Below are 27,157 nucleotides of genomic sequence, written 5' to 3' on the forward strand. Positions count from 1 at the left end.
ATTAAAAAAAAAAAAAAAAAAAGAAAAGAAAATTGAAAAAGTGTCATGTAACGTATTCTAAATAGCCTCACACTCTCCCTGCTGTCTTCTTAACGTGATGAACCCCCATCCTGATATGTTTGCATTACGATACCTCGACTCAACTCCTGTTCCAGTTTTTCTTCCCAAAAAAAAAAAATAACATCAACCGAACTTTCGAAGAACTACTTTCGTGACTTAGCAGTGATTCGAATTTTGGCACTGCGGAAATACATTACCAGAAAAAACCCCCCAAAAAACCTCAACGCAGAGTTAAAGGCAGCTGCTGAGGTGGATGACACACGTTACGAGCAGGGTGAAGAGTAGGTCAAAAAGAAAGAAAGAGGGGAGAAAAGTTCCAATGAATTTTTTTTTTTATCTCTCCAAGGCGTAGGTATTTAGGATACCACTGCACTGGTGTTAAAGGCAGATCAAATACGTAACCACAGAAAAAAAAACTGCATTCACAAGAAAATGTAACTGCAGTCATAACCTTGATTAGATGCTGTTTTTGTATTTGTATATTTTGTGTGTGTGTGTGTGTGTGTGTGTATGTGCCACAGATGGTAAATTGGTACTCTTTGCACAGTAGCTGGTTTTCAGCCTGATTTTGACCAATGTTTTTAAACGGCAAAAAGAAGGCATCAGAATGTAGTAATGCACATCAGTTTGGCTCTGGCCTAAAGGCTACAGGTTTGGCACTTGGTTTTGACATGAGTTACAATGGCAGTGGAATTATCTCATTTTAAAATCGTCTTGCAGTTTGAATGAGTGTCCCTGGCAGCTTGTGATCCGATCGCAGCGGCTCCCGCTGAGAGAGAAAGAGGGAAATGTCTGTGTTGATAAGGAGTTGAGGAGGTTGTCTTTGGGAGAGTGACAATGGCTTTCTTGGGATTGCCACTTTCTGGTCTGAGATGCATAAAGATTTTTTTTCTGGAAAAAAAAAAAGAAGAACGAAAAACAAACTCAGCATGCTGTAGTTTGGTAAAGAAAATTATAAAACAATGTTTGCCTGTATTCTTAAAATATACACCTCAAAGTATCCTCAGATATAATATTCTTCTTCTTATTATTATTATTGAGATATTATTAACCTGTTCACTCTGTCTCAGATATCTGTCTTACCTAAGGACTTGCCTGGACATCGAGTGCCAGAAAACATATTTTTGTATTGTTATTATAGAGGGAAAATCATCGCCCCTCACCTGTGAGTGTATGTGTGTTTTGTCTGCAGCTGCATCGGTTCTAGCCTGAAACCCAGCCATGCGTGGTGGTCTTGACTCCATGGGGGAACCCCTGCTGAGTCACCATTGGCTCAAAGTTGAAGTCCAGTGAGTCTCCATCCATCAGCGTGTCATGGAGGATGGACTCAACGTCACACTCAAACCTCTCGATGGACATTCCATCCAGGTCACTGGGCAGCTTCTCCGGGTGTTGGGGTAAGGGCATGCCGGGTCGGCCATAACCGTTAGTGTTGATGGGGCAGTAGCTGGGCAGCCCACCTCCACTCAGATGGCCTGAAGGTCCGAACTGCATTTGCATGGATGATTTGACTGTGGCGAGGCGTCCGGGGGCCCCGCTGTGGCTCATGCTGGTGAGAGGATGCAGCGTGCGGCCGTTCATCGCCACGGAAGTGGGAGGAGCCTGGCTGTGCACGGCATGAGAGTGTGTGAGGGCGTGGCTGTGAGATACACCGCCTCCCATGAGTTCGCCGCGCCCACTGCTGTAAGGGGGTAGCATTCGGCCCCCGCCGGTGGACTGCGACACCACCGTGTCCACTGAAGGCATCATCTCCGTGTGTGGCTCAGAGTCCGAGGTCAGCAGCTCTTTGAGGAGCCCTGCCTGGCAATTGTACTGGGCCATAGAACCTGGGCTGGGACCAAAGCCAGGTTTGTTCTCTGGCACTGGCTGCATAGGCATGGGAGAGAGGCTACCCATGCTAGCTTGGCCGTATAGGCACTTGCGGTAGTCCTGCTGGGCCTGGCTGACTGTGCCCAGGCTGGGAGAGCTGTAGGGAGGGTAACCTGGACTGGTCTGCATCATCCCCGAAGGTGAGGATTGGCTGGAGCCTGAGCCAGGTCCTGCTGAGCCCACCTGTGGGTTTTTGGGTGAAAGCAGGTTGAGGTTGTCCAGAAGGTTCTCCATCACGTTCTCGGAACTGTGGTGGCCCAGTGATCCGGCCATTTCCGACAAGCTGGGCAGGGTGGCGGTCATCTTTGCTCCAGAACTCCCGGGGTAGACCATGTGCACGTCGGAGTCGCCCAGGTCGTCCTGCTCGGGCATGAAGGGCGAGAGGCGGCCGCTCAGCGTGCTGGCATTGGAGCTGGTTCGGGGACGGAAGCCCGTCCACGCGTCAAAGTCATCATTGCTGTGGGAGTTTGGGCTGCCGGGCCACTTACTGTACTGGGAGCCGGGGCTGTCAGCACCCCCGTCTGGCCCACCCTGCAGAGCCATCTGTGAGACACACATGAGTCATTAATGAGATGGAAATGAGACAGGAATGAGACACTGAAATGTACAGTATGATGTGGCCAAACTAGGGTACATTTTTCATCTGATACGCCCAGATATTTCAAGTTCCTGAAATCTGAATCAGAGCAACAGATTAACGTTTCATTCTATTCATGTGCTTCCAACGTTAGATTAATGACTGTGTTGTGGTTTGCGCAATAACTACTTGAGAACTTCGCGAGATAAAAGATCTTAGCGATTACTGTTGACTGTCTGATTTTTTTTTTTGTAGTGCAGAGCGTTTACCTTTTTCTTCGCGGCGCGTCCTCGGCTCTTGGCGAACTTGCTGTTGTTGTCCATAGAGGCCGCACGGCGGCGAGGGGACTTCCCACTTTTCCCTCCCTCTGGGTTCAACATCCACCACGAACTCTTTCCTGTTCCCTCATTCTGCACGCGCACAAAGCGACTGTGTAGGGACAGATTGTGTCTGATTGAGTTCTGCAGAAGAGTAGAAGAAAGAGAGAGAGAGAGAGGGAGAGAGAGAGAGCTGTTATGATCAAAGTTTGCCCTTTTCGAGTAACATCTTGCCTGATGATAAATCAAACAGGTGTAAATCCTCACACCAGCTGTTCTTTATTTGCTCCATTTCAGAGCGTAAGGCAGGGATCAGGAGTTCCTCACGTACCATATATGGCTCTTTGTTGGATTTGACATCACTCCGATATTCGAAAAAGAACACATTCGAGAGCTACATTCTTCATTTTGACATTGCTTCAAACGGTATACAGTGTACTTGCTGGATGTATAATATCTGTAATATACCTTCACAATATTTTAAATATAATCCAAAGCAGGGGTTTGGCAAGTAAAACATATGTGTCAGTGGGAGGGTGTGAGCTGAATTTTAACTGGTTGATGCCCAGGCCATTTAAGATCTGTTTTGGATTCGGTTTGGACAACTTAAATTGATTAATGATTCATGTAAATAGCTGTCATAGTTTTAAACTGAATTGGGCCAATTCCATCACACATCCCACCCCAACGAAAATGTGCACGCTTTCCTACAACATTTGAATGTAAATGCTGCTTCAGCTTCATAAATTACGGTTTGACGTTTCGTTCCTCTTGGTGAAAAGATTTATGGTATTGTCAGAGCAGTTCACACATATTATTATCTCCATTTTCATAAACAAATACTTCAAACGCTACGAAGCACAGAAGTTCTTCACACTTACATTCATATAACATGTGATCATATAGAAACCCCACTTCCACTACTTACACACGCTATAACATTACTCAGAGGAATATATCCTCAATAACATGACTTGTCATAGATCTAGGACGCTGATGTGCTGTCGACTCTCTTATCTCTTATCTGTAGACTGATATCAAAAGGTACACGTTGCATATGAGTGATTCCTTTTTTTTTTTCTACTGAAACTGGGTCAACTTCCATGGAAGTCTTTTTTTAATTTGATCCATGTGGAAAAAAAAAAAAAAAAAAAGCCACACCGTTGATTGCATTACGTGTGACTCTACACTTATTGTCATACTGATAAGCCAGGGAAGAGTACGCGCAAACCCGCGCGGAGGTTTTGTGGTCTGTATCGCCGCTGAGATTTTTGTCGTTGTTGTTGTTGTCGTTGTTGTTGTTGCTTAATGAACGTATAGCTCTCTTTTCTTATCTTCTCTAAGCAAACGAAACAGACGAGCAAGAAAAAAAAAATACTGTTCAATAAAAAAAAAGAAAAAAAAAAAAAAAAAAAGAACATAAACATATTTGTTACTGGACGAGTGATTGTCTTACATGGCGAAAACACACCTCAGCGTCTGTACAACACCCTCTTCGCTCCGCTGTGTCACTTCTTCCTATGCCGGCTGTGTCACACCAAAGACAAAAAAAAAAATCCTGCTCCACTCAGTCTTTTCAAATGCGGCTCTGATCTGTGTTTAGTCACTCTCATGCTAGACATAAAAATCACCAGGAGGGTGCCACACCCTAAAATAACAGGCAAAAAGAAAAGAGATGTATAATTTGGGTCGTCATTTTACCCATTTCAAAGTGTATTTCTGAAATTCATTTTCCCCCCCCCCTCGGGTTGTCATGGTAACGGACACCATTAGTGTACATTAGAACCGATCGCCAGCACGTCTGGGGGGGGGCGGGGGGGGGTGACCTGAAATTTCTGAAGTGCTTGTCTAATGCATGTTCAGAAGTGTTAATGGGCAGGTCTGGGCTTTATGGTTAGCGATGGAGGGTTGCTGTGGGTAGTTAGCGAAGTATGGTTGAGACAGAGTTATGCCCACATGGAGGTCTGATTAGTGCATATGCAGGAGGTCTGGGCAACTTTATTTCTCTCCATGAGTCACACCACACATCTGTTCCCCAGCATGTGTTAGCGTTACTCCACCCTGCGCGGCAAAGCACCAGCCAGCATCAACACCGACCCGAAATCCCGACCATTCTCCTAGGAGAAAATGAGTGGGAAATAACTCATATTACGGTTCTGACTTATTGATTTATTTAATTTATGAGCTTTTATCTTGTGCCATAACCAGTAAGATGATCTATGATTGGCCAGCGGAGTTTCTGTATTCAATACAATATGTTCTGTGTTTGTTTCAAAGGGAGGATGGGTCTTCTCATGGTAACTTCAAGAGAGTGTTTTGAAAAACCATTAGCAGGCTGAGAGAGAGAGGGAGAGAGGGAGAGAGAGAGAGAGAGAGAGAGAGAGCAGTACATGTATTCAATCTGCCAGGCCTTATGAAACACAGCATCCAACTGAGTGTGTGTGTGTGTGTGTGTGTGTGTGTGTGTGCGCGCGCATGCACATGTGTGCAATAGAGGCCTCACTCTCGTCATGGCAAAAGACACTGGGCAGTTTCAGTCAGGAAGCGACAGGGAATGACTGCAATGTGAGCGCAGACGCCAAAGTGTCCTGTGACACTCATATATCAGGAAGATGACAAGAAAGAGAGAAAGAGAGAAGGAGAGAGAGAGAGACAGAGAGAGGGGGGGGGGGGACGTTACTGCTCCACAGTCTAACCACCACAACACACACACGCCATCACTCACCATTACCAGGCCTGAGCACAGCAAGCCCTGCCCACAATGCAAAATTAGAACGCATATTTTCAAAATACATGCCGTTTAAACTCAATTAAATTACTGTGATTACATATAAGACTTGAGACTGGTGTTGAGTAAGCATATGGAAAACTTAACCCATAATCCAAAAAATCTACTTCATAATTCCATCCCTGACTCTACAGCCACATCTAATGAGGATTTTCAGTGGTTTATAGGCAGGAACATTTTGAACTGGAGTGACTTTGGAAACCCTGGGAGTTGGAAGGAGAGGAGAATCTCCAGGGACACAGCAAACCCATGAAGACCCAGGAGAGGGGAAATACCATGGCAGAACTCTGCATGCTGTGTGGGAAGAGTCTGGCACCCGACTACGTCTGGATGTGAATGGACTGAGAACGTGGTGTGTGTGTGTGTGTGTGTGTGTGTGTGTGTGTGTGTGTGGGGACTAGGAGTGAACTAGGAGTGACCTAATGGAACACCAGGTCCTGTATCATTACCTAAGTCGCGGCAATACACTGTGCATGTCTGAACATATGACTTCTGAGAATATTTCAACAAATGTTGAATTGACGTGTGTGTGTTTGTGTGTGTGTGTGTGTGTGTGTGTGTGTGTGTGTCTGTTTGTGTCTGTTAGAGAGCACATCTCTCCAGATTAGTGAAGCAGGTTCACCAACTAGCATCAATCCACCTAAGTGGAAGAGAGAGTTAACACGTATATTCTGTAAACAACTCGATGCTTCCCGCCACTACTCTTTCACGCGGGGCCTCATCGAACAGTTTTAGCAAAACTCGAACAACAACAACAAAAATAATAATAATGATTTGCATCGTAACAGTAGTTGTTTTATAACTAGCGGAAGAGCACAGGAACCACACCATTCCAGCTAATCACTGGTGTCCAAAGTTCAAACGTAATCATGGCTACACCGCCAGCTTGGTATCTCTTAGGAAACAGAGAAAGCGGGACCGTACGTCATCAAAATCTATATTCCTGACCAAGGTTACCAAAGTCAGACATGAGCAAACCAAAGCGGTGATTGCTTTGTCTAATCTCGTCCAACGCCAGAACCCTATAATAGCACAATCTCACGAACGACCGCAACAAAACACTGACACAAAGTTATAAAATCCCAGACAATCCGGAGTGGAACAGAAACAGCATGCTCAGTGTATGTTTTCTAGAACTGGAATGTTGAAAAACCAATGGCATCAGCAGTTTACTCTACTTACGCCAGGGACTTCAACTTTTAAGTCATTTGGTTGTGACCTGGTTTGCTAGCCACAATGTTTTAACCAAACAAATATGCATTCCTTGAGGACAAAGTATGTTATTGTGTATAAGAAAGCATTCTAAAGGGGTCTCATGGTTTGTAAGTTACTGAATGTGAAGAAATGGATGGAACTTGGGCAACTCATCAATTAACTCAAACAGTTGGGTGATATAGTGATGATTTGGTCAATAATTCCCAGTCAGATTGATAGGAGGCATGGTTAATCATAACAGTTTAGGTTGTGGCTAGTATCAGAACCACGAATTCCAGTTAAGATAGATCTGGCCCATATCTCAAATGAGGATTAAAAATAATCGTGAACTAAGCTGCATTCAGAAAACGGAATCACTATCCAAAATGGAACTGAGTCCTGGAACCGTCTGATTTGTTGTCCAGGAAACCGTCTCAAAACGTTCAGAACCACAGAACCTCTGGTCGACCTCATGTCAGTGAGAACAGACTTTATGGAAACACAGAGGGAGAGAGAGCAGAAGAGCAGGAACGGTCCGGTCAGAGAGAGTCGACAATGTTAGCCAAACATGAGGAAGTGACCACATGAAAGAGGCCGGTGACAGGAAGCCGGCCTCACTTCCTGTCTTTCAGGAAACAACGGTTGTGGGGGGGGGGGGGGGGGGGGGGGGGGCTGGTTGAGGAGGTGGGGGGTGGGTCAAGGAATGCCAGGCGCGCAGGGTTGAAAACTAGTCGAGGGGCCCCGCCACGGGGACTGCCCTGTCGTCTACTCCTCCCTCCCACCTCCGCAGACTTCTGTTTGGCCCTGGTGCCAAAGTTACGCACAGCGGAGTGAATGCACAATACCGTAGACCGCAATCACAATCGCTATTCATTCTAGCAGTAACACCTACACAACAGTTAAAACTCCATCCCCCAGGATGCATTGTCACCCTTCTCCATACGCAGGAGCCGAGGCATAACATCTACAGCATTAGATGGCTTAAAAGGAATTGGCTATTCAAAAAAAACCCCAGATTAACCATTCTGCACAACATGGACGCGAGGACCGTGTTAATTCCTAACAGGTTTGAAGGCTTTTGTCCTTGGTCTTTGTATAATTACTGCCTGGGTGTTAAGTCTCTTTGCTAAATGCGAGCTGGAATTTCACTGTCTCAGTTTACCTGAGGTATCGAACTTAGAGGGGCAAGCAGTCTGGGGAATGTGGGCTAAGCGTCTTGAGCCAAGAACAGAGCAAGATTGTTCGAGCTGGGCCTTAAATTAAACTGTCAGCAGATTGACAGCATAAAGCTAGAAGGATGAACATAATGTAGAGCGACGTCACTTTTAGTAAAGATTCAGCCTGTAAATCTAGCAGCACTTTTCAGACTCTAAGCTGATTTATTTTGCTGAGTTTCACTGGCTGCTCCGAAATGGGAAAAAAGAAGAAGAAAAAACCAAAAAAAAACAAAAAAACAGCAGGCTTGACCCTTGACGCAACACCATCCATTCTGCCATGCAAGAGCTAATGCCAAGAAACTGTGAGAGGATTTACGTTGCGTTCCTGTTAGACAAACATAAAAAGGGCACAGCAGTATAGCACATTGATATCTGATACCTAAGACCCCAAATAACCCCTGTTTTTCCACTCAGACAGTATTAGAACGATCAATTGGCATGATTTAATTACAGAGATGTTGGATGTTACCCTATGATCAGGCACACAAGACCTCTGGAGAAAATATAGAGCAAACAGTCCACAGGTTGAAGATGGAGGAGCTGGTTTGGTATAAAATGTTATTTATGTCAGCACAGACAGCCATGAAGACAAAATGTTCTCGTTCCGTTTTACAACGTTTCTCCACACCTTTATTTAACTCGTTTTGTCCGACGCACATACTGAATTCTACATTTTTTCATTTGTTTTGTTTTTAGTAGTTATAAAGTAGGGCAAATCCTGGCTCTAGCCCTGTGTAACGTCCATAAAAAGTTGGCGAATGTTCCTGGGTTTTTCTATAGCGTGTCTGTTTCCCCCGCTGCCCGAGATGGATCCTATGGAGTATTCCTTTATAACCCTAAAGATGATGTTTCAGCATGTGTGTGTGAGTGTGTGTTTTGTGTGTATGCTTTTGTGGAATCGACTGCGTGTGTCTATGTGTGTGTGTGTGTGTGTGTGTGTGTATTCGTCTAAGCTCTAAGCAGCTGGGGGGGTGGGGGGGTCATGTGTTTGGGGCAGCGCATAGCCAAGGACACAGTGTGCAGTCTCCCTGCACGCAGCCTGAAAGACCACAGTGTTCCTCAGCCTCCGCCTCTCTCTCTCTCTCTCTCTCTCTCTCTCTCTCTCTCTCTCTCTCTCTCTCTCTCTTCTCCCCGCCTGAACTCAGCTGGGAGGAATTCTCTACCTAGGAGAGAGCCCTTTTTTGCGATCAGCCTCTACAAAAGACTTGGCCGCTAAACTTGCCTGACTCTCTGACTTCTTCAAATTAACCTAAATGTCACGTCGGCCTCCATAAAAAAAAAAAAAAGAAAAAAAAAAAAAAGAAAGAAAGTCCCCAGGAAGAGAGGAGTTTGGGGCCAGTTTGAGTCAATCCGGACCACATGTGAAACTAGTGCAGCGGAACGAGAATTAGATGAAAGTAAGGAGACGGTCTCTGCCATGCGCTTGATCTTTTAAGGCGTCGGGGTTGATTCAGAACGGTACACAATTACGGTCGACAGATAGAACCGTAACTCTGCAGCTTCAAAGTCGTTTTGAGTTTTCACAGAGCTGCTCCTAGACGAACTGAAAGAACTGGTTAAGCATGTGACACCTGTGTAGGGGGGGGGGGGGAGCAGGAAGAATGACACATGTTAAAAGGTAAAGTCCCCAAAGAAAACAGCTCCGCGTCCTTTTACAAGCTTCAGGGCTGACTGTAAAGTGAACATCTCAGGCTGGAAGAGAACACCGCAGTACCAGACAGGAATCCTCAGTCTGTGGTTGAGAACGGCAGGCTCGTGTCGGGTCATGTCTGGAGCGGGAGATGTGCGTTAACTCTGGGGGAGGCTGCTAAGGTGCTGTGGTTAACTGGAGACTAACATACCAGACCTGTCATTACTCCATCACTCGCTCAACAGCAGTGTCACAGTAACGCGCGCACACACACACACACACACACACATGTGCACACATTAAATATAGCTTAGAACCCAGCCCGAGACAGCGTCAGGTAAAAGGACACAGACACACAGACACAGACACAGACACACACACTACAGTGTTAATGTAGTGAGGGGAGCAGACTCACTGTAAGGAATGTAGCTATTGTTACACAAAGCAGAGGATCTAAAATATTTCCAGTCTTCTTTCTGCACCTGCTCTTCTTTCGTCCCAAACTGATTCAGTGAGCATTTACACAGGTGCTGATCATAGTCACAGCACCAACAAAACTTCGTCTACACTCTATCCAATAGGAAATGTTTGTTTTTTTTTGTTTTTTAGCTCTGTAAACTGAAACAATACTCAACAGAGAAAAGAGCAGCTCTTAACAACTTGTTGCTTGTTTACATGCATTCCAAAAAACAAAACAAACAAAAAAAACAAACACATTAAGAAAATAACCTGCAATTACCAGAATCTTTAAATTTGCAGCTCATGGTGGGGGCCTGAACATGAAACCGTTTTGCTAATTTGGAAGATGGAATCATATTCTACCCAATTGCTTTCTTGAACTGGGACCGGCTATTTTTAAAAAAATTTCTTTTGCGTAATATGAGCAGATGTGACGTAGTTTACGTCATTGGAGAAATGAAAGTCATTGCCCTTTGCAGGCAGCAGAAAAAAAAAAAAGGTCCTTCTTCAGAAAGCAAACTATGTACTCAGCAGAAGTTGCAGTTTCATTGGGTAAATGTTCTCAAGACAAAAATGTTAATTCTCTTAACAGATAACCTGATGAGCCGTCTAACATAGATATGTTGGCCAATGAGACAAAGCCATGAATAGATCTGTTTGTCAGTCAGCTGAGAACCAAATCGAGTAATTGTTCTTATGCAACCTTAGGTTTTTTTTTTTTTTTTTTTTACAAAGGAGACCAAGAATGCAGCAGGGAATTCCCTGAGCTGGCACCATAAAAATTGAAACCCCTAAAATCGTTGCGCTTGACGTTTTTATAGCTTGACTGACTTTATCTCGAAGAAGGCCAAGAGCGAACATGGTTACACGAAAGAGTGCATCAGACAAAGTCGATAGCTTTTGCTGTAATATTGAAAAGTGAAAAGTGAAGTTGAAAAGTGTCTCCTGGGGTTAGTGTATGTTTTGGGCATAGGGCAGACAGCTTACTTAGACTGAAAGAGATAAGAAGCCACTACAGGTACAGTTCTCAGCATGATGGCTACACACATTCACTGACATTCTGTCTACAACGGCTATTACGTCTATTCCTGCTACTAACACCACTACTACTACTACACACGCACGCACGCACGCACGCACACGCACGCACGCACGCACACGCACACGCACACGCACGCACGCGCGCACACACACGCACACACACGCACGCACACGCACGCGCACATACACACACACAAGGAGCGCAGCGATCAAGACTGGCTGAGAATCTTGTTATAGAGCAACGCGCTGGATGGGGGTAGCGGGTATTAAAGAACAAAACAAAACAAAACAAAAAAACATCTGATATGGAAATGATCTGCTCCTTGATTTGCACATCGTGGCACATAAATTGTGCATACCACTTCCTGCCGTTCACTTCCTGTTGCTTGCGACGAGTGCACATTTGGTGGTAGTGGCGCTGGCCTTCAGACAGGAAGAGATCTGCTCAGTGCTTAAGCCAGCGCTCAGCCTAAAGAGGAGACTAACTGTTCACCATCCACCTTAATACACTCAGTCAGTTCAAAACTAAGATAACCAAAAAGGGACTCCATTTGAACACCCCACAGGTGTACAGATGTACTCTTCAATGTCTAAACATCCAACTTTAACATTTATGAAGTATTGTTTAATATCCTGTACTAAAATTATTAATTAAACTATAAACTGACAGCGCGTGCGGTCTGAAAGGCATTGTTTTTTAAATTGTAAGCGATGCTACGGAGACACTGGGTTAAACAGAGATTTGAGCTCTGAGCCATTGTCCGTCTGGCCTTCACTCATAGGATCACAACACTCTCTCTTATCAGGATCAGGTCAACCTGAGGTTCTGTCTGAGAGGCAGCCTACAGTAATGCCACTGAACTCAATACATCTAATCAGTTAGACGGGGCTCAGACCACAATATGGATCTTCACTCTTTTGAGCCTGATAAAAAAAAGACCAAACACATTCCATTTACTCTAATACTGTCACCTGCTCATTGAAATGGGTGGAGCCAAGTGTGGACAGTTCACACGGAACAACCTAATGTAAATTAAACGTATAGGCCGCAAGAAAACGGCTAATGACCGTAAAGGTGTATTACTAAGTGGAGACAATGGCTACACCCAGGTCTGTGTTGATCTCCTGTTGTTTGCTTCTTGATAAGTTATCTACGTGAATGGGAGACAATCACGGCAGCACATGCTGGCCTACTTTACAAAGTCAATAAAACGGAGAGTGTAAAAAGGCTTCGGAAGAGCAACGGATGGGCAAATATAAAGCCTCTGGCGTCCTGTCATATTTACATGGCTAGTTTCATTAAAACCGCTGGCAAAGACGGAAACGACAATTGTCATTAAGGTTCCGAAGTCCCTGGCGACGAATCTGTTGCCAAGAAAATGGGAGCCAGGGAAACTACGTGGGTCACGAGGAAAAGCCCGAACAGCGGGCAGGCTTTGCGATTCATTCAAAAAAAAAAAAAAAAAAAAAACGAAAAAAAAAAAGGTGAAACTTTTCGACTAACGTGAGCTTCAAAATAAAGTAACCACCATGAGTTTTAAGACTGTAAGTGTTTTAAAATAACGACCAAACACAAACTTTCTCAGTCGTCGAAATATTTGCCCTTACCAAAAAGAAAAAAAACCCAACATATTTCCATATTTCCTTCTGGTCACAAAAAAAAAATAGTTCTGTGAGGGGAAAGTCGGTGGCTCGGTATCTGACGATATCGATAGTATCGGAGGCTCCAAATGTGTTACGCGCAACAGTAATGAATGTACGTTGTCTCTCTTCTGTCTCATACCTCTCTTGCTCTTCTTCTCGTTCCACATCTTGTCCACGCCAAATGAGACAAACAGAGCCGTGCCCAGCTGATCATGCACTCACGCTGCGGCGGACAGCAGTCACAAAAGGGTCCCTTTGTCACGGCGCTGACGTCAGCTTGCCGTAATTGAATTTGGGAGAAGGGCGAAAGGAGAGGAGAGGCCCGCAGACAGAGCTCTCTGTGTGGAGCTCCTCAATCCAATTTGCTCTTTATGTGAAGGGGGGGGCGGAGGGAGGGGGGGGGGGGTGGGGGGGTTGATCTGCCAGGGCCAGGACTGACTTCCTGGAAGAAGCAGCTCCACTAAACGCTCATGTCAACCCTCTGTCCTCAAAATACACTCTAGCTCATGCCATTTTAAGGCAGAGTGAGACGAGGGTGCCAATTTGTTGCAACATAAAAGAAATAAATAAATAAATGAAATAAAACTGTGACTGACCATTCCCCCAGTGTCCAAACTAAAGTGAATACCGAGAATCAGAGCGAGCCTTTAAAGAATCGTATCTCTCATCCAAGTTTCTCATCCAAGTTTCGCTGCGTGTGAATGGTTGGATCCTCGTTAATTTCTGAATTTTGATTAGACCAGCAGATGAGAGAGCGCGAGAGAGAGAGAGAGAGAGAGAGAGAGAGAGAGAGGGAGCCTGGGATGGGGCACGAAGACATAAAGCCAACTCATCTTAACTGAAACCCTTTTGGCAACAAGCTCTCATCTTCTCTCATGTCTGGAAAAAGACTGTTGTGTACATAAGCTTGACAGACTCCCTGAGTTATCTTAACTTAGCAGACTAATACAGGACTTTCCGCCAATGGATTAACCGCTATTTTTCAGGACGAGCGTATGCACACACACACACACACACACACACACACACTTTAATACCGTGTGGAGTGAGAACAGGAGTCGGGGGAGAAGAAACATGCACTCATCGACACCTCCGAATGTGGCGGAGAAGCACAGGAGGGTGAAAAGAGCAGAGCAAAGCAGCTCAGCACCATTAACAGATTTCCTCCTTCATTGTATCAGCTCAGGAAGTACTGGCCTTTACTGATACTAATCCTGCCGAAGTCTCAGTGCTCCATACGAGAAAAAAAAAAAAAAAAACACCACTGGAGACACTAGCCCTGTAAGGGCAAGCAATGTTGACTATCTGAGCTAAAGTTTCCTAATCAAAACGCACCAGTCTGACCGAGAAAAACAAAAGGAAAAGGATGAAAAAAAAAAAAAAAAGGAAACCCTCTTACGAACTCATTTTTTCCCCCCTTCTCGGCCACAATGATTTCTAAAGAGCTACATCCTTGGACAGCTCATTTTTTCTTTTTTTTTTTTTTAAAGTACAGTTCAGTCAAGTTCTAGCTGCATTGCATGTTAAAGAGGAGCCCTTCTTTAAAGTCATTTCCTCTAAGCCGGAGTTACCGCGGCTCTCACGGAAAACTGACATTATTAATCATGCCTGCGCTTTTGTGGAAAAAGAAAAAAAACAAACAAAACAAAACAAACAAAAAAAGTCTTCTTCCCTTACTTAGCTGACAAATGTACTCGTTTATCCATGCAAACATACTTCAAGTACTGATCTGAACTGATACAGCAAGGCCAAAACACGAATTCTCTCACATGCCGAGTACGTGGTTTGGCTTCAGAGAGATGAGTGAGAGTGAACGACGTCAGTACAAAAGCAAGAACTGAATCAAACTGAGAGATCGAACGGGGCCAGGCACTGCTGCCTCTAAAGGAAACTGAAACAGGGCTACTAGCACGCTGCTTTTCTCTGCGGGTTGCCCATGATCCTCCTGTGACAGGAAACGCCTCCCTATGACCTTTCTGGTGGCAGTGGAAGATGCGTACACCTGCTGCCACAGAAAGAAGACACAGTCCAGTGAGATGGACATAATTAGTTGGTATTAAAACAAAGCTTCTGTAATCTCAGTTGCACGGGGGTGGGGGGGTGGGGGGGGGGTGTGGTTAATCAACCACAGACACTTTACATCCTCCAAGTGAGTACAGTAGAACGCTAGGTGTGCGTCAGTACTGAAAAATATGCTAATGTGCACTTACCAAAAAAACTTACGACGGCAAATGTCGTTTGTGTTGTAAGAAAAAAAAAAAAAGGATTTATCTTATTTTAAAATTTTTCAAAATGTCATATGCCTCATTTGACCGATGTGACCTACCTCTGTGATGCTACGACAGCGTTTCACATTTAAGGTAATTTGAAGAATCTAGACGTGAAACCTTTTCAAACCCGTCGATTTCACATTTACCTCTGCGCCCTCGTTTGTGACCCCCCCCCCCCCCCCCACCCCCGTACCAGTGCTCGCCAATTAGCTGAGCTTTTTCTGGTGAATTAGCCGTAAACTTACCACTTACACACTCCCATTTCGACCACATTAGCTCATGTGTGCATGGCCTTGGGCTACACAGACAGCTTCAGTGAGCGCACAGAGCTAGGTTTGTGGCTCAAGGGAAGATATTTTGGAGTACGACAGGAGGTCAGAGAGTAACTCCACTGTGCTGGTTTGGGCACTGCTCTGGATAAAGGTCCAGTGTGTGACTGATACAGTGGCTCATGTCTGTGTGGGAAGGTGGGGCAGGAAGGACCTGTCTACAGCTCCTCTGTTATGTGTTACAAGTACAGTGCAGTGCCCTAGCGTTGGCTGACAAGCTTCTGTCCTTGGTCATGTTAAAACTAGCAACACGCTAGCCCATAAGGAAGCAGGGATTTTATTCAAGACATCTAGTCAGTGTAGCTGTAAGAAATGAGTTACATCTCAACTGTAAGCCACTTCAGTATGAAGCCCAAATGCATACAATCCCTTTTCATTGGGGTATAAAGAAAACTGAACCAATTCATCGACGAATTTCTCTTGACTAATCATTTCTCGGAACAACTGAACTGTTGAATAAACTAACAATTCTGTATTAATTAAGCTAATTCACGTGCAATCAATCTCCACCTATCATATAGACACAGAGCATTCTGGGATCAGTGACACATTGTATGTTGTATAAACATCATCATCATCGGCTGAGGAGTTCTGGTCTGAAATGGTGCTCGTGATAACTAAAATAACATCATTTATTTAACATTAGGACCTCAGAAGCCAGTCTACACATAGTGGCCCAACATGAAAAAAACAATTATTACGTCATATGATACAGTGTGCGTATCAAGGCTTCCTGGTGTTGCAATGGCGGTTCAGAAGGCCAAAAAGACTGACACAGGATCAATACGTAGTGAAGAAAGTAAACGCTCTGGCGCAACGCAATCGTTTCCTCAAATCTCACGCTAGGCTTTGTCACCCAGTAAACGTCATAGGGCACTTAATGACAGTGATGAACACTCTCATTATGCTATTGTCGTCAGAGTAAAACAGGTAAGTCTGCTTTTTGTAATTATAAATGTCACCAGGGGCACACACACACACAGTGCGTGTTAACCATGAGCTGGTCTGTGAGTCAGTTTCTGCTACACGCCCTAACCCAAGACCTAGACACATGCATTAAGTTACAAGGATGTGCGGCTCTCTGACGGGTTTCCCGGCATTACCGTACGAGGACTGGGAATGGTCCCTTTTCTGTGGTCAGGTTTTTAGACAGAGAAATATTACTCATCAGTGCAGCAAAGGGAAGTGAGAGTAAGACTTAACAAAGGACAAACAAAGCAAGGGGCTTGTGTCTTCATTTGTTTAATGTTCAGTTCACTTTTCACTGACAAATGAAGGAAAGTCTGGTATTTAGTGTTGATACTTAACGGTTCAAGTTCGAATGAAATCATTTCACCTCTGGAAACCGTATATGTGGGTCAGGTAGACTAATATGAGTTACGTGTAAGCTAAAACCGTACGGGGGGTCAAGTTTCGATAATAAAATATCATCACTGCTTTTTAGCCTGAGAGGGCCGTGGATTAGGTCTGTCAGCACTGTGAGATTCACTCATTATAAGGTTCAGATTAGATTAGGGATCTTAACTTTTCTGTAAACTGTGTGTTGAGTGTATGCCCTCTTGGCTAACAATCAAGCCCAAATTCCAGCATGCAAATTCCTCCCTGACTTTGCCAGCACATTCCGACAGAGTGATATGGGAAACAGGAATGAGGAAGGGGGAAGAGGTCTAAAGATGGAAGGATAGAAAAACGGTGGATGAGAGGAAGTTAAACATCCTACTTGTGTCAGCTTCGTAGCCCCCCCACCAACTCGAGTGATGACATCATCAGCATACAGTTTCATACCTACATGCAGCCTTCAAAAGACCAACTCTCCTGTGAGCGCTGACATGAATTTGAATTTATGTTTATCATATGAATAATGAAACTGATTTAGATACACCAGGCGTGATGACCTCACGTTACCTTAAAACATATCCTGTGTAGCAAAGAATACAGCAGCCTGGTCTGTTTTAATTTCTCTATTTCTACAAGACTCTGCGCTCCTCTATGAATTAGTTTGATATAACCTTAAGCAGCGAGTTGGTCAAATTCCCACCAAGTTTAAGTTAATGATTTTTTTTTTCCCCTCTAAAAATCAGCAACTAAGTTTCAAGTAGAACAAAATGTCATTTTTATAACAGCTTTACACGTGTGTTCAGATTACACTGTAGATATTCCAAATCTTCGGTTAAATTTAGATTGTGTCTTAGAAAGTGAGTGGAGTTGTGAAATCAAGTCGTGACAACATGAAAACAAAGCGTGAGTAGTCGATTTCTCTCTCTCTCTCGCTCTGCCCCGGTGAGTCGGCCGCTCCACAACGTGAATGATTCATTGAGAGAAAAATGAAGGTGCGTGTGGGCACACGTTTAATCTGCTCGACTGCCTGTGCCTCATCAAGGAATTCACCGTCCACAAAGAACCGGAGAAAAACAGGCTACAGTCGAGCCACATCTGACGCTCTGACCCCTGGTTACACCGTCTTTCCCTCTCACACAAACAAAGGCACGTAGAGGGAGGGAGAGAGAGAGAGAGAGAGAGAGAGAGAGAGAGAGAGAGAGAGAGAGAGAAGGGCAGACAGATATTTAAAAGATGTCAAAGTGATTCCCATGGCGTGTGCCGAGTATTAAACCTAGCCTGAGCGCATGTGTTTTTCTGCTGTGGACGTTAAAGTTCTGCTGGTCTAGCTATGAACAAGGGCCAGTCACCCAATGGTATGGTATGTGTTCACTCGCTGTCCTGCTTGTGGTGCTGGCACTGTTACGTGTGTGTGTGTGTGTGTGTGTGTGAGAGAGAGAGAGAGAGAGGAGTCATGCTGTCTGTTTTTACGTGTCATAATGCTGTGCTGGTCTGACAGGCACCGTACATAATTGCTGTAGGGCAGTTGCACAACAATGTGGAGAGGTTTATGCCTGTGGTTTGTGATGATGGCAAAAAAACTGGCCCATAAAACTAAGTTCCACACTTTACTCAAGCATTCACACACACACACACACACACACACACACACACACATACACACACACAGACACAGCAGTCATAATTTAATTAAGTGATTAATATATTTCACAATGAACAATTTGTCCCAACACAGTAAAATATTGTCACATAAACATGTCATTTTAGCCCACAAATCCGTCTGAAATTACATATTACTAAAATCTTGTTTAAAACAAAACAAACAAAAAAAAAAAAAAACAGAGGCAGGTCTGAATATATCTTTCCTGGGCTTAGGCTAGAATGAAGCCAGAATTCGAGAGGCGGAGCTTCTCCTTGAAAACAAACCCCACTACTCCAAACCCAAGCCCTGCCTATGAGAAAAGCCATGTCAATTTCCAAACACCAAATCCACTACAGCCTGGCTTTTGCTACTCCAGCAGACAAAACAACGTAATGACTCACTCTTGAGTCATTCTTCAGGACCATTTGCTTTTTAAATGGACCAACATGTCTATCCTCAGCCACAGGCTATTCCTAAACCAAAGAAAGAGCGAAAGAAAAACAGAACGAGGTGCGCTTGCTGGGTCGCGATGCTAATGGACTATGCCAGTTGTGCCAATGAAAAAATACCAGTTATTTCATTATGCAAGTAACAGTTTCAAGACTTCATACAGTGAGAGGTGATTCTCTGATATAATTAAAAGTAAGAATTAGGAGACATTTAGGAGCACTGGCTGGCATACTATCAGCAAAACAGGCCTCATTTATATACCTTGTTTACAATGGCCTTATCAGAGAAAAATGACTCTTCCTCAAAATGCCTGCCCAGGCTAACATCTTCACATCACAATCTTTATTCTGGAGCGTTGGCTTCGAGCGTATGTTTACCACGCTCTGAATTTCACAATCTCCGCGGCAGCCCGGTGCTGTACCGTTACCCCTTCGTTCTCAGAATCCCCGCGACGCTGAATTCCACGCTCCGTTCCCTGGTCCACAGCCAGCCGCGGGACGCTGAAACATGGCCGTGTATCCCGTCCTGTTAAGAGCGTATCGCTCTATTACACCGCCCCAGACGGTCAGACAGGTGCAGACAGACGGACACAGGGACCACCGGGGAACTATGTCAAGGCTCCATTCGATTTTCTGTGCCCCGAGCTGTCCGTTTTAACCACTGGGGGCCCCCTGGCCTGGCATTCTGTGCATGCTTTTAACAGGTCTGCTCCGCACTTGCCTGCTCTACTTGGAACAATTTGACCCCAGCAGATCTTACATCACAGTATGAGAACTTGGATCAGTATGTAACTTGTAGCTTGAGTTACGGTACTTCTCCTTTGGGCCGACCTATAAATACGTCTCTCGTTTGGTAAACAAAATCAAAGTGAAAGTTAGCGACCTCCCAGGCGGGTTGGCCAAACAACCCTAGACAGATGAAAATGTACAGTATTACCTAATAGAACTATAAAAAAAAAAATGTAGGGAAGTCACTTGCCTTGCTAACAACCTAAAATCATCTCCAACTGTTTTTTCTTTTTTTTTTTTTTTTACTGTTCTTTGTCAGGCAAATGTTTAGTCTGAACAGCAAGCACAAAGACATTCTCCTAGCTCTCTTTCAGCTAGCAGCAGGGCTAAAAAAAAGTAAATAAAGTGTCAGAGTGAAGCAGAAATGAAAAGCAGTAGGTAGTTATACAATGAGAATTTGCCGAGATGGGGCATTTACACTTTCATCTGTATTTCTGACAGTACACGAGTTAAACTGAAATGTGAGTTAATCTAAATTGATTTCATAAAGTTTTCTTTGGTGAGAAAACCAAGTGGCTTTGTGGAGGCTTTGATAGCTAACAATGTTCTCTTTCAGAAAGCAACACAGATAAAGCTCCCTCTTTCTCACAAAAAGCTCACACATGCACTCGCGCGCACGCACACACATACACACACACACACACACACACACATGGAGACACATCCATTCAGGCACTCACACATCTGCTTTTCAGGACTGCTACCTCTTGCATGCCAGGAATAGTGATTCAGCACATCAAACATTCACCAAAACAAGGTGTCAGATGAACAGCGAGGAGAATCAAAAGTAAGACGATATCCAATCCCTAGAGGAGTGGTTAGGTGAGGGGAAAATGAAAAGACGTTAAAAAAAAAAAGAAAAAGAAATAATACAAAAATAAAAGGAACAGGGGTCTTTGGAGGAATGCCCTCCTGCCGCCGGCTCTGTCAGTCTGTCAGAGACGGGTTAAGTAATCCGGCTCGGGTTCTCCGAAGGGGGCAAAGGCGCCCCTCATCTCTTTGACACCGCGCCACAAAGTTCTGCTGACTAACAAGTGGCACCAGACTTTGGCCCGCGGCACTGAGATTCCAGTAAATGTTCCGTTATGCAACTGTTAATAACTGTCAACTTAACTGAACTCAAGTAAATGTAACTTAAAGGCAGCCCGAAGCCATAGCAGCGAGAAGAGTTCCAACGCCTCAGCTTTTCTTCCTCGTGAAAGCCTGCGATGGTTAAAATACGCAGCTCTGCTGATGTTTATGCCCAGTCATATTTTTGCTAAGTACGACGCTCCATGCGAACGCACAAACCGGCGGTGGAGGAGAGCTGTTGCCAGGAAATAAGGAGGGGAAGGCGCGGGCGGACGGACTGGCGGACGGAGATTGGGGTTGGGGGTGGGGGTGGAGGGGCTGCAGTGTGGGGGCTCGTTCTGAAAAACATAGCCGTCCTTCATGTTGTGGAGCTGAGGGCTGTGTGTCGTTTTTTGCCCTGTGACAGTTTCATGTGTGAGACACAAATTGATTTGTCTGATGCCATCTCTAAAACCTACTATAGAATATTCCCGAGAACATGAGAGCAGAGTACGCACGGCTCAAAGAGGACTACCCTGCTCTTCAAAGAATCGACCATTGTTGCCTGCAAAGAAAAGCAAATTTGCAAGGTCACCAGGGGATAGAAAGAATGGCACAAAAGTTGAAGGACACACACTTCTCTTTCTCTCGTGGTATTTCTCAGAAACTGCGAATGCAGTATGTAAAAAACCCAAAAACTTTGTACTGCGCGTACTGTGTACAATTTCTAGATGCCATTGAATCACAGTTCACAAAACCTTGGACGTGGAGATTACCCAGTATCTTTAAGTATTAATGACATATCAGTTACAGGTGGGCTGATAAACACTGTATGGCTTTATTTTCCTCACGGTAATATTTCTGTGTATTTTGCTACCTGTTTTCCAGAGCTGGCTCGCATTGAAGGTACAAGACATGACGTACTACAGGACAGGAAAATCAATAAAGAACATCAAAGACCACAACACCGATTGGTGTCCATCCAGTGCATCAAATATTTGCACTGGGAGACTGACGTTCATGTTGTGGAAACACGTTTGAAAGGACAGACTTTTTTGTGACAACTGCGTACTTGCACGACCAAAGCGAATGCTTGTGTTGGTGTGTTGAAATATGCTATTACTTGTTCTCACGTGTAACCTTTTGATTTACAAACACGCCACATGAACTCGGGTCATCGCTTGTCAGACAAAAATACACCGTGAGCTATAATTGAAACCACAACCACAATGCACGAGCTACACCTAGGCAGAAATCAGGGGCCCATCAATATGTAAACATAAGCCCCAAAAGAGGCCCCAAAGTGGACTTTTTTAATAAACAGGCGTTAATTATGTCCAGCTATTCTGAGATAATGCAGACAAACATAATCATCTCAGGGAATGAGAGTAAACTCCAGGTCTATTGTCTCCTGAGGTTCTCCAACCGTGAAAGCAATAGGTCTGTTGGGGTAAGCCAATCTCAGGCTCTTTCTTCAGTACGCAAGAGCTGAAAACAGAGTAGCTTCCAGCTGTGAGGAGTATCGTGACTCACCTCACACACACAGCACAAAGAGGCGGCCAGGGGAGGGCACGACCTGGCTTACTACGTTCCATAAACAACCAGTATTGCTCTGTTTACCATAGCTGAAGCCAAACAGTAAGGTGCTGTGAGTTGTAATGCAAAATAATGAGAATGCTAAGAAGTACGTCATAACGTTTCTGTTCCAATTCATTTTTTTTCAACGTAGTAAATTTGGATCTCGTAAAATGCGGTCTGAAATACCTTCAGATAATATTTAAGAGATTGGAAGATTCATGAAATAGAACAGGCTCTATATACACAGCCATGCACTTATTTTACTAAAATTGCTGCTAATTGTTGAGCTAATCAACAAAACACAATGTTTAAGTAATATTTTGCTTATGAAGGACTGCCAACAAATCTACTTGTGTTTAAGCCAATACCACAAAATGACTGATATGATATGTTGTCCTTAGTTTGACAGCCCACATATCACCTAGCTGTTAACATCTGGAATCAGCAACCATAGGTGTAATTTATAATTGGTAAAATTCCACGTATGTGACAGCTTTCATTGGTCAGACTGTGCAGGGCCGTTTTTGCGGAGGTGCGACATTTTTAAAATAGCGCCCCTAGCTGATAAGTCATCTTTTTACACAGTTAGTTTATACTTCAGTTTATGGACTGACGTCTGATAGCAATTTCAACAGAGTCACACTGCACCAAGCTCTGATCACTTTGCATGATCAGCAAGGAAGGCTGAGCGCTCTTGAGAAAACAAGTCTATCAAAGATTCCGCTCTTCTCACGGTGTACGCTTAATGCTCAGGGACCAACGCTTTTGGGGCTTCTTCTTTCTTTCTTTCATGTGCTAAAAAGATGCCCCATTATAAAGTGCTTGCCACCCGGTCCACCTCCTCCTCCTCCTCCTCCTCCTCCTCCCTCCACTTCTCCCTTCAATTTACGAACGGTGACAAGACGCCTCCACAAAGGGGGCTCAAAAGAGCTATCCCAGTTTAGCAGGAGGAGATCTATGAATAACCGAGCGAGGAGTGGTGAATGGCATTCTGCTTTCCCACAGTTCCCTCAACACACCCCCTACCAGCCTGGGCCAATAAGAACGCTGCACTATCTAGGGTGGGCACTGTGCCCGTAGAGCAGCCAGTTCCCCCTTGCAGAAGCTGACTGAACCGCTACTCACATAATTTATTCCACCTCAATGGCCATCAGATAAATAGACCTGCCAGCAAAAATAAAACAGAGGCGAACGGCACAGTAAAATAACACAATCATTTCTGTTCAAAACAGCTCAAACACCTGAAAATGTTAAACACATGTTAAAACATAACTAAAAACCATTAGGGCAGTAAGTACAACAGTGTTTATGGAACTCTGTCCAGATAAACTGCAGGCATTACTTTTAGCCCAGTGTGTCTCACTGTTCTTAATCCTCTGTTTACGAGCCATCTCACTGTCAATGATCTACGACTGAAGAACTGGAGAAGGTGTTTTGAGGTCAAAGTTAAGATCATGTAGTGTCTGACTGTTTGTCACAATAACCTGTTCTTGCAAGTCGCTCCTTTTATAACAGACAAGGAGGCCAATAGAGAAAAAAAAAAAACCCTCCTACATTACTATGACTCAGAGTCGGTAACAAATGAAGATCAGTCAATGAATTGGACAAAAACACAACTTCTGAAGAACTCAATAACTGTTATCATCTTCAAAATCGCAACACCGTCTGCGGAAAACATTCAAATTGCCCACATCTCTAGAAACGTGCTTTAAAAAATTGTGGGAAAATACATGCTAGATAGTTCCTTAACCACTTCCCTCACCATTACCAAGAACTGTTTGTCATAGTAGTACAGAGTTGAGATGAAAAATGTCCCTCCATCTCAGAGAATATAAATGTTTAACTCTCACTGGCCTGATGTCTCCATAACACAGATCCAAAATACTTTGCTACGATGGAATGTGTGATCAAAGCCTTAACAATCTATCAATACGCGGAATAGTTCCACAATGAATACGACTGCTTACGTACTTGGCAAACAACACACGAGCGCAGACACTTAATCCTTGGTATATTTGTAATAGGATGACAAAGCACTACACCTAACAACATAACTTCAGTCCCACCTTGCCAAGTGGTTTCCATGGATATCGCAATGATTGTTTTCTTGTTTCTCTGGTTGTTAGGCCCTTTTTGTGCACTTAAAATGTACACTCAATGCAAAAATCAGGACAAACGAGGTCATGACAGACACAATTTAAACTTGATTGTGTTATTGGGAGTGAAGCAAATAATCATCATACAAACGCGCGCGTTCGCGCACACACACTCTCTCTCTCTCTCACACACACACACACACACGCACGAACGCACGCGCGCACATCTAACCTATATATGTAAATATCCAACAGTCTTCTGGTCAGCAGACCCCTCATTTCAGGCATTACTCTGACAGTCAGATGACTGTTAACGGTCATGGTAGCAACTGACCTGTTGTCTCCACTCAAATTTACCATGTGCCACAAATAATGAGAAACCGGTGCTCTGCTGCAGAACAATGAGTGGCAACATTGACAGTCCCGTGACGTCAAGCAATATATGATACACTGAACTACATGTTTAAGATCATAAAATAATCTGACAATTTAATAATGTTGAGCATTTGCGAAGTGTATATGCTAAACTGAATACATAAATAAGTTTTTAGCACTTCTTCTTTGTAGGATACAGCAAGCGCTGGTGGTGCAATGATAATGGTCATATGTAGCATGTGTGTTACCGTGACAATAGAATAAATACCTTCCAGCCAGCAGAGCTGTTACTGTCCCCTTTGTCCTTGAAATAAGGGACGCTTTTCACCATCCAGTCGTATATCTGTGACAAGGTGAGGCGTTTTTCAGGAGAACTTTCAATTGCCTTTGTGATGAGGTCCGCATATGACATATTTCCCCATGCATTACGGCGGGACGAGCTACTCTTACGCTGGGCAGCTGCGGCTGCAGCGGCCGCCACAGAGGAGGTTGAGCCGACCGGGGACGACAGTAAGGGCACCTGTTGCTGGTGCGCTAGCTGGGAGTTCGGGAGCTGTTGCTGCTGCTGTTGCTGGTGCTGCTGTGTCTGTTGGTGGATACAGTTCTCCTGACACTGAAACTCGTTGCACAAGATAACAGGTTTCTCCTCTGTGTAGTCCTCATTTTCCTCCAAAAGGCTGAGACTGTTTATAAAGTCTGTATTATTCGTCGGTTCCTGCTTGACCGACTGAGCCGGGGAGGATGTGTTGGAGTCGGCCGGGTTCGTGAACTCCGGTCTCGGCAATGGCCACGTACATGAACGGGGCCGTGAAAGTGGCTCGAAATCCGGATCGATTTCTACCAGTTGTTGCTGGGCTGCTTCGGCCATTGTACCAGCAATTCGCAGAGCGGTCCAAATGTCACATAGAATTTGTATCGAAAAAGTTACTCATGCGCAATAGCAACGTGACATAAACTAAATAAACAGCGAGGGAAAAGAGTATGTCGGAAAAATATTAACCTACATGAGTTAAACTTTCAGAGCGAACAAACCGAGAAGAGACAAAGCGTGAATTTAGGATAACTGATGACGGAAACGTGTATTCGGCTTAATATGAAGTTGTGGTCTAGTTTTGCAATCCGGTCTTAGTAGTATTCCGTTCGTACCGCGCCTGTCACTTGTACTGCTAGTTGACTGTCTATGCTGAACTGAGGTGGTGTTACTGGAACTATCATATGTCAGCTGACACCTCCCATACTTGAGTGACAACTACCAACCGCCAATGACTGAAGCTTTCGAAAGTGAAACAGGGCAATGTTTTCCTTAATCCGCGGCTGGTAAACATACATTTTCAGAGTAGCATTTTTGTGAGAACATTTAGTTGTTAGGGACATTAGTTGTTTATTTCCCGTACGGACATTCTTTAAATTAAATTTCAAAACATGTTTTTTTATTATTATTTTTTTTTTTTTAAAACGCAAGGCGGCTGGAACCACTTTTGTTGCTGCTGTTATGTAGCACTACAAATGGGGAAAACGTCGCATATTTACTAGTCAGATCTTTACAAGTTTTTAGTTTAAAAACTAGCGTGTTAGTTACCAAGTAATTAAAGGAGTAAATACCCAGAAGCACAATTTAATAGTGAAATGTCGAAACTGTGTAAGACTGAGTGTACGACCAAATGAAACGAGATGAAGCACAGTTGCTTTGAACTAACTACCTTACTGACGATCACTGAACAAAAATATTGATCTTTTCTTTGGAGGCGCACGTCAGATATGATAGAATAGTACACTCTGTGGGACAGTAAATGGCCAAGTGACATGTCAAGCTCGTTATATTATTCAGTTTATGGCGAGAGAATATATTCAGTTATTTTACCTAACTTTTCAGAGGTCACTCATTCTTAGACATAGTGAGTAACATAGTTATGTTCATATTAACACAGTTTTCATACCCTCACCCATATATGAACTGTTGTTTCTGTATTTAAGTCGTACTGCTGTATGGCATATTTTGAGCCTCTTACATCAAGGAAAACTGTCATACTTATTTCAGTCCACCTTAATCAATATATATATGTAAATTATGGATTGCAAATAGGTTTAATATGCCTCATAAAGTACCAGCATACACATATTAATTTTATAAATGGGAATTTAACGTGTACTACACATATGATAATATACATTGTCTAAAAAAGAATAGAAAGAAAGAAAGAAAGAAAAAGAAAAAGAAAAAGTTGTACACAACTTCTGACTTCAAGCGTTACACCAGCGCAAGCAGGAGTGTACAATTTAAGGCAATACTTTTTGCAATTTAAGACAATACTGCCACCCAGTGGTCAATTTGACTCTAACCGTTAAGTAATAAATATGTCAACGAACGTGCCGGCAGTTCGTTTACACCTCCTACATTAACTTCTTTAGCTCACAGGGTTGTTTTTTTTAAGACAGCGCATACAG

At 43.9% G+C, this 27,157-nt stretch overlaps 1 protein-coding gene across 1 annotated transcript; it reads right to left on the reverse strand.

The window, feature by feature from the left end:
- Positions 1–11: 11 nt before the first annotated feature.
- Positions 12–25,871, reverse strand: foxo1a (forkhead box O1 a). Its single transcript, XM_030777403.1, has 4 exons — positions 24,981–25,871; positions 2,776–2,967; positions 1,224–2,472; positions 12–951 (listed from the first exon to the last, which is right to left on the reverse strand). The coding sequence occupies exons 1-3, from the start codon at positions 25,578–25,580 to the stop codon at positions 1,264–1,266; spliced, it is 2,001 nt and encodes a 666-aa protein (XP_030633263.1). The 5' UTR covers positions 25,581–25,871; the 3' UTR covers positions 12–951; positions 1,224–1,263.
- Positions 25,872–27,157: the final 1,286 nt, after the last annotated feature.

The sequence above is a fragment of the Chanos chanos genome, chromosome 6 (genome assembly GCF_902362185.1).
Source record: "Chanos chanos chromosome 6, fChaCha1.1, whole genome shotgun sequence".
Taxonomy (NCBI): Eukaryota; Metazoa; Chordata; class Actinopteri; order Gonorynchiformes; family Chanidae; genus Chanos; species Chanos chanos.

What these genes read in the sequence shown, in the direction of transcription:
- foxo1a (XM_030777403.1), bottom strand. Translation starts at nt 25,580, where the DNA reads ATGGCCGAAGCAGCCCAGCAACAACTGGTAGAAATCGATCCGGATTTC. An exon ending in ACAGCTCTGCTGGCTGGAAG is followed by an intron (nt 2,968 to 24,980) that starts GTATTTATTCTA and finishes ACTCTTCTGCAG; the next exon opens with AACTCAATCAGACACAATCT. An exon ending in GACGCGCCGCGAAGAAAAAG is followed by an intron (nt 2,473 to 2,775) that starts GTAAACGCTCTG and finishes TGTGTCTCACAG; the next exon opens with ATGGCTCTGCAGGGTGGGCC.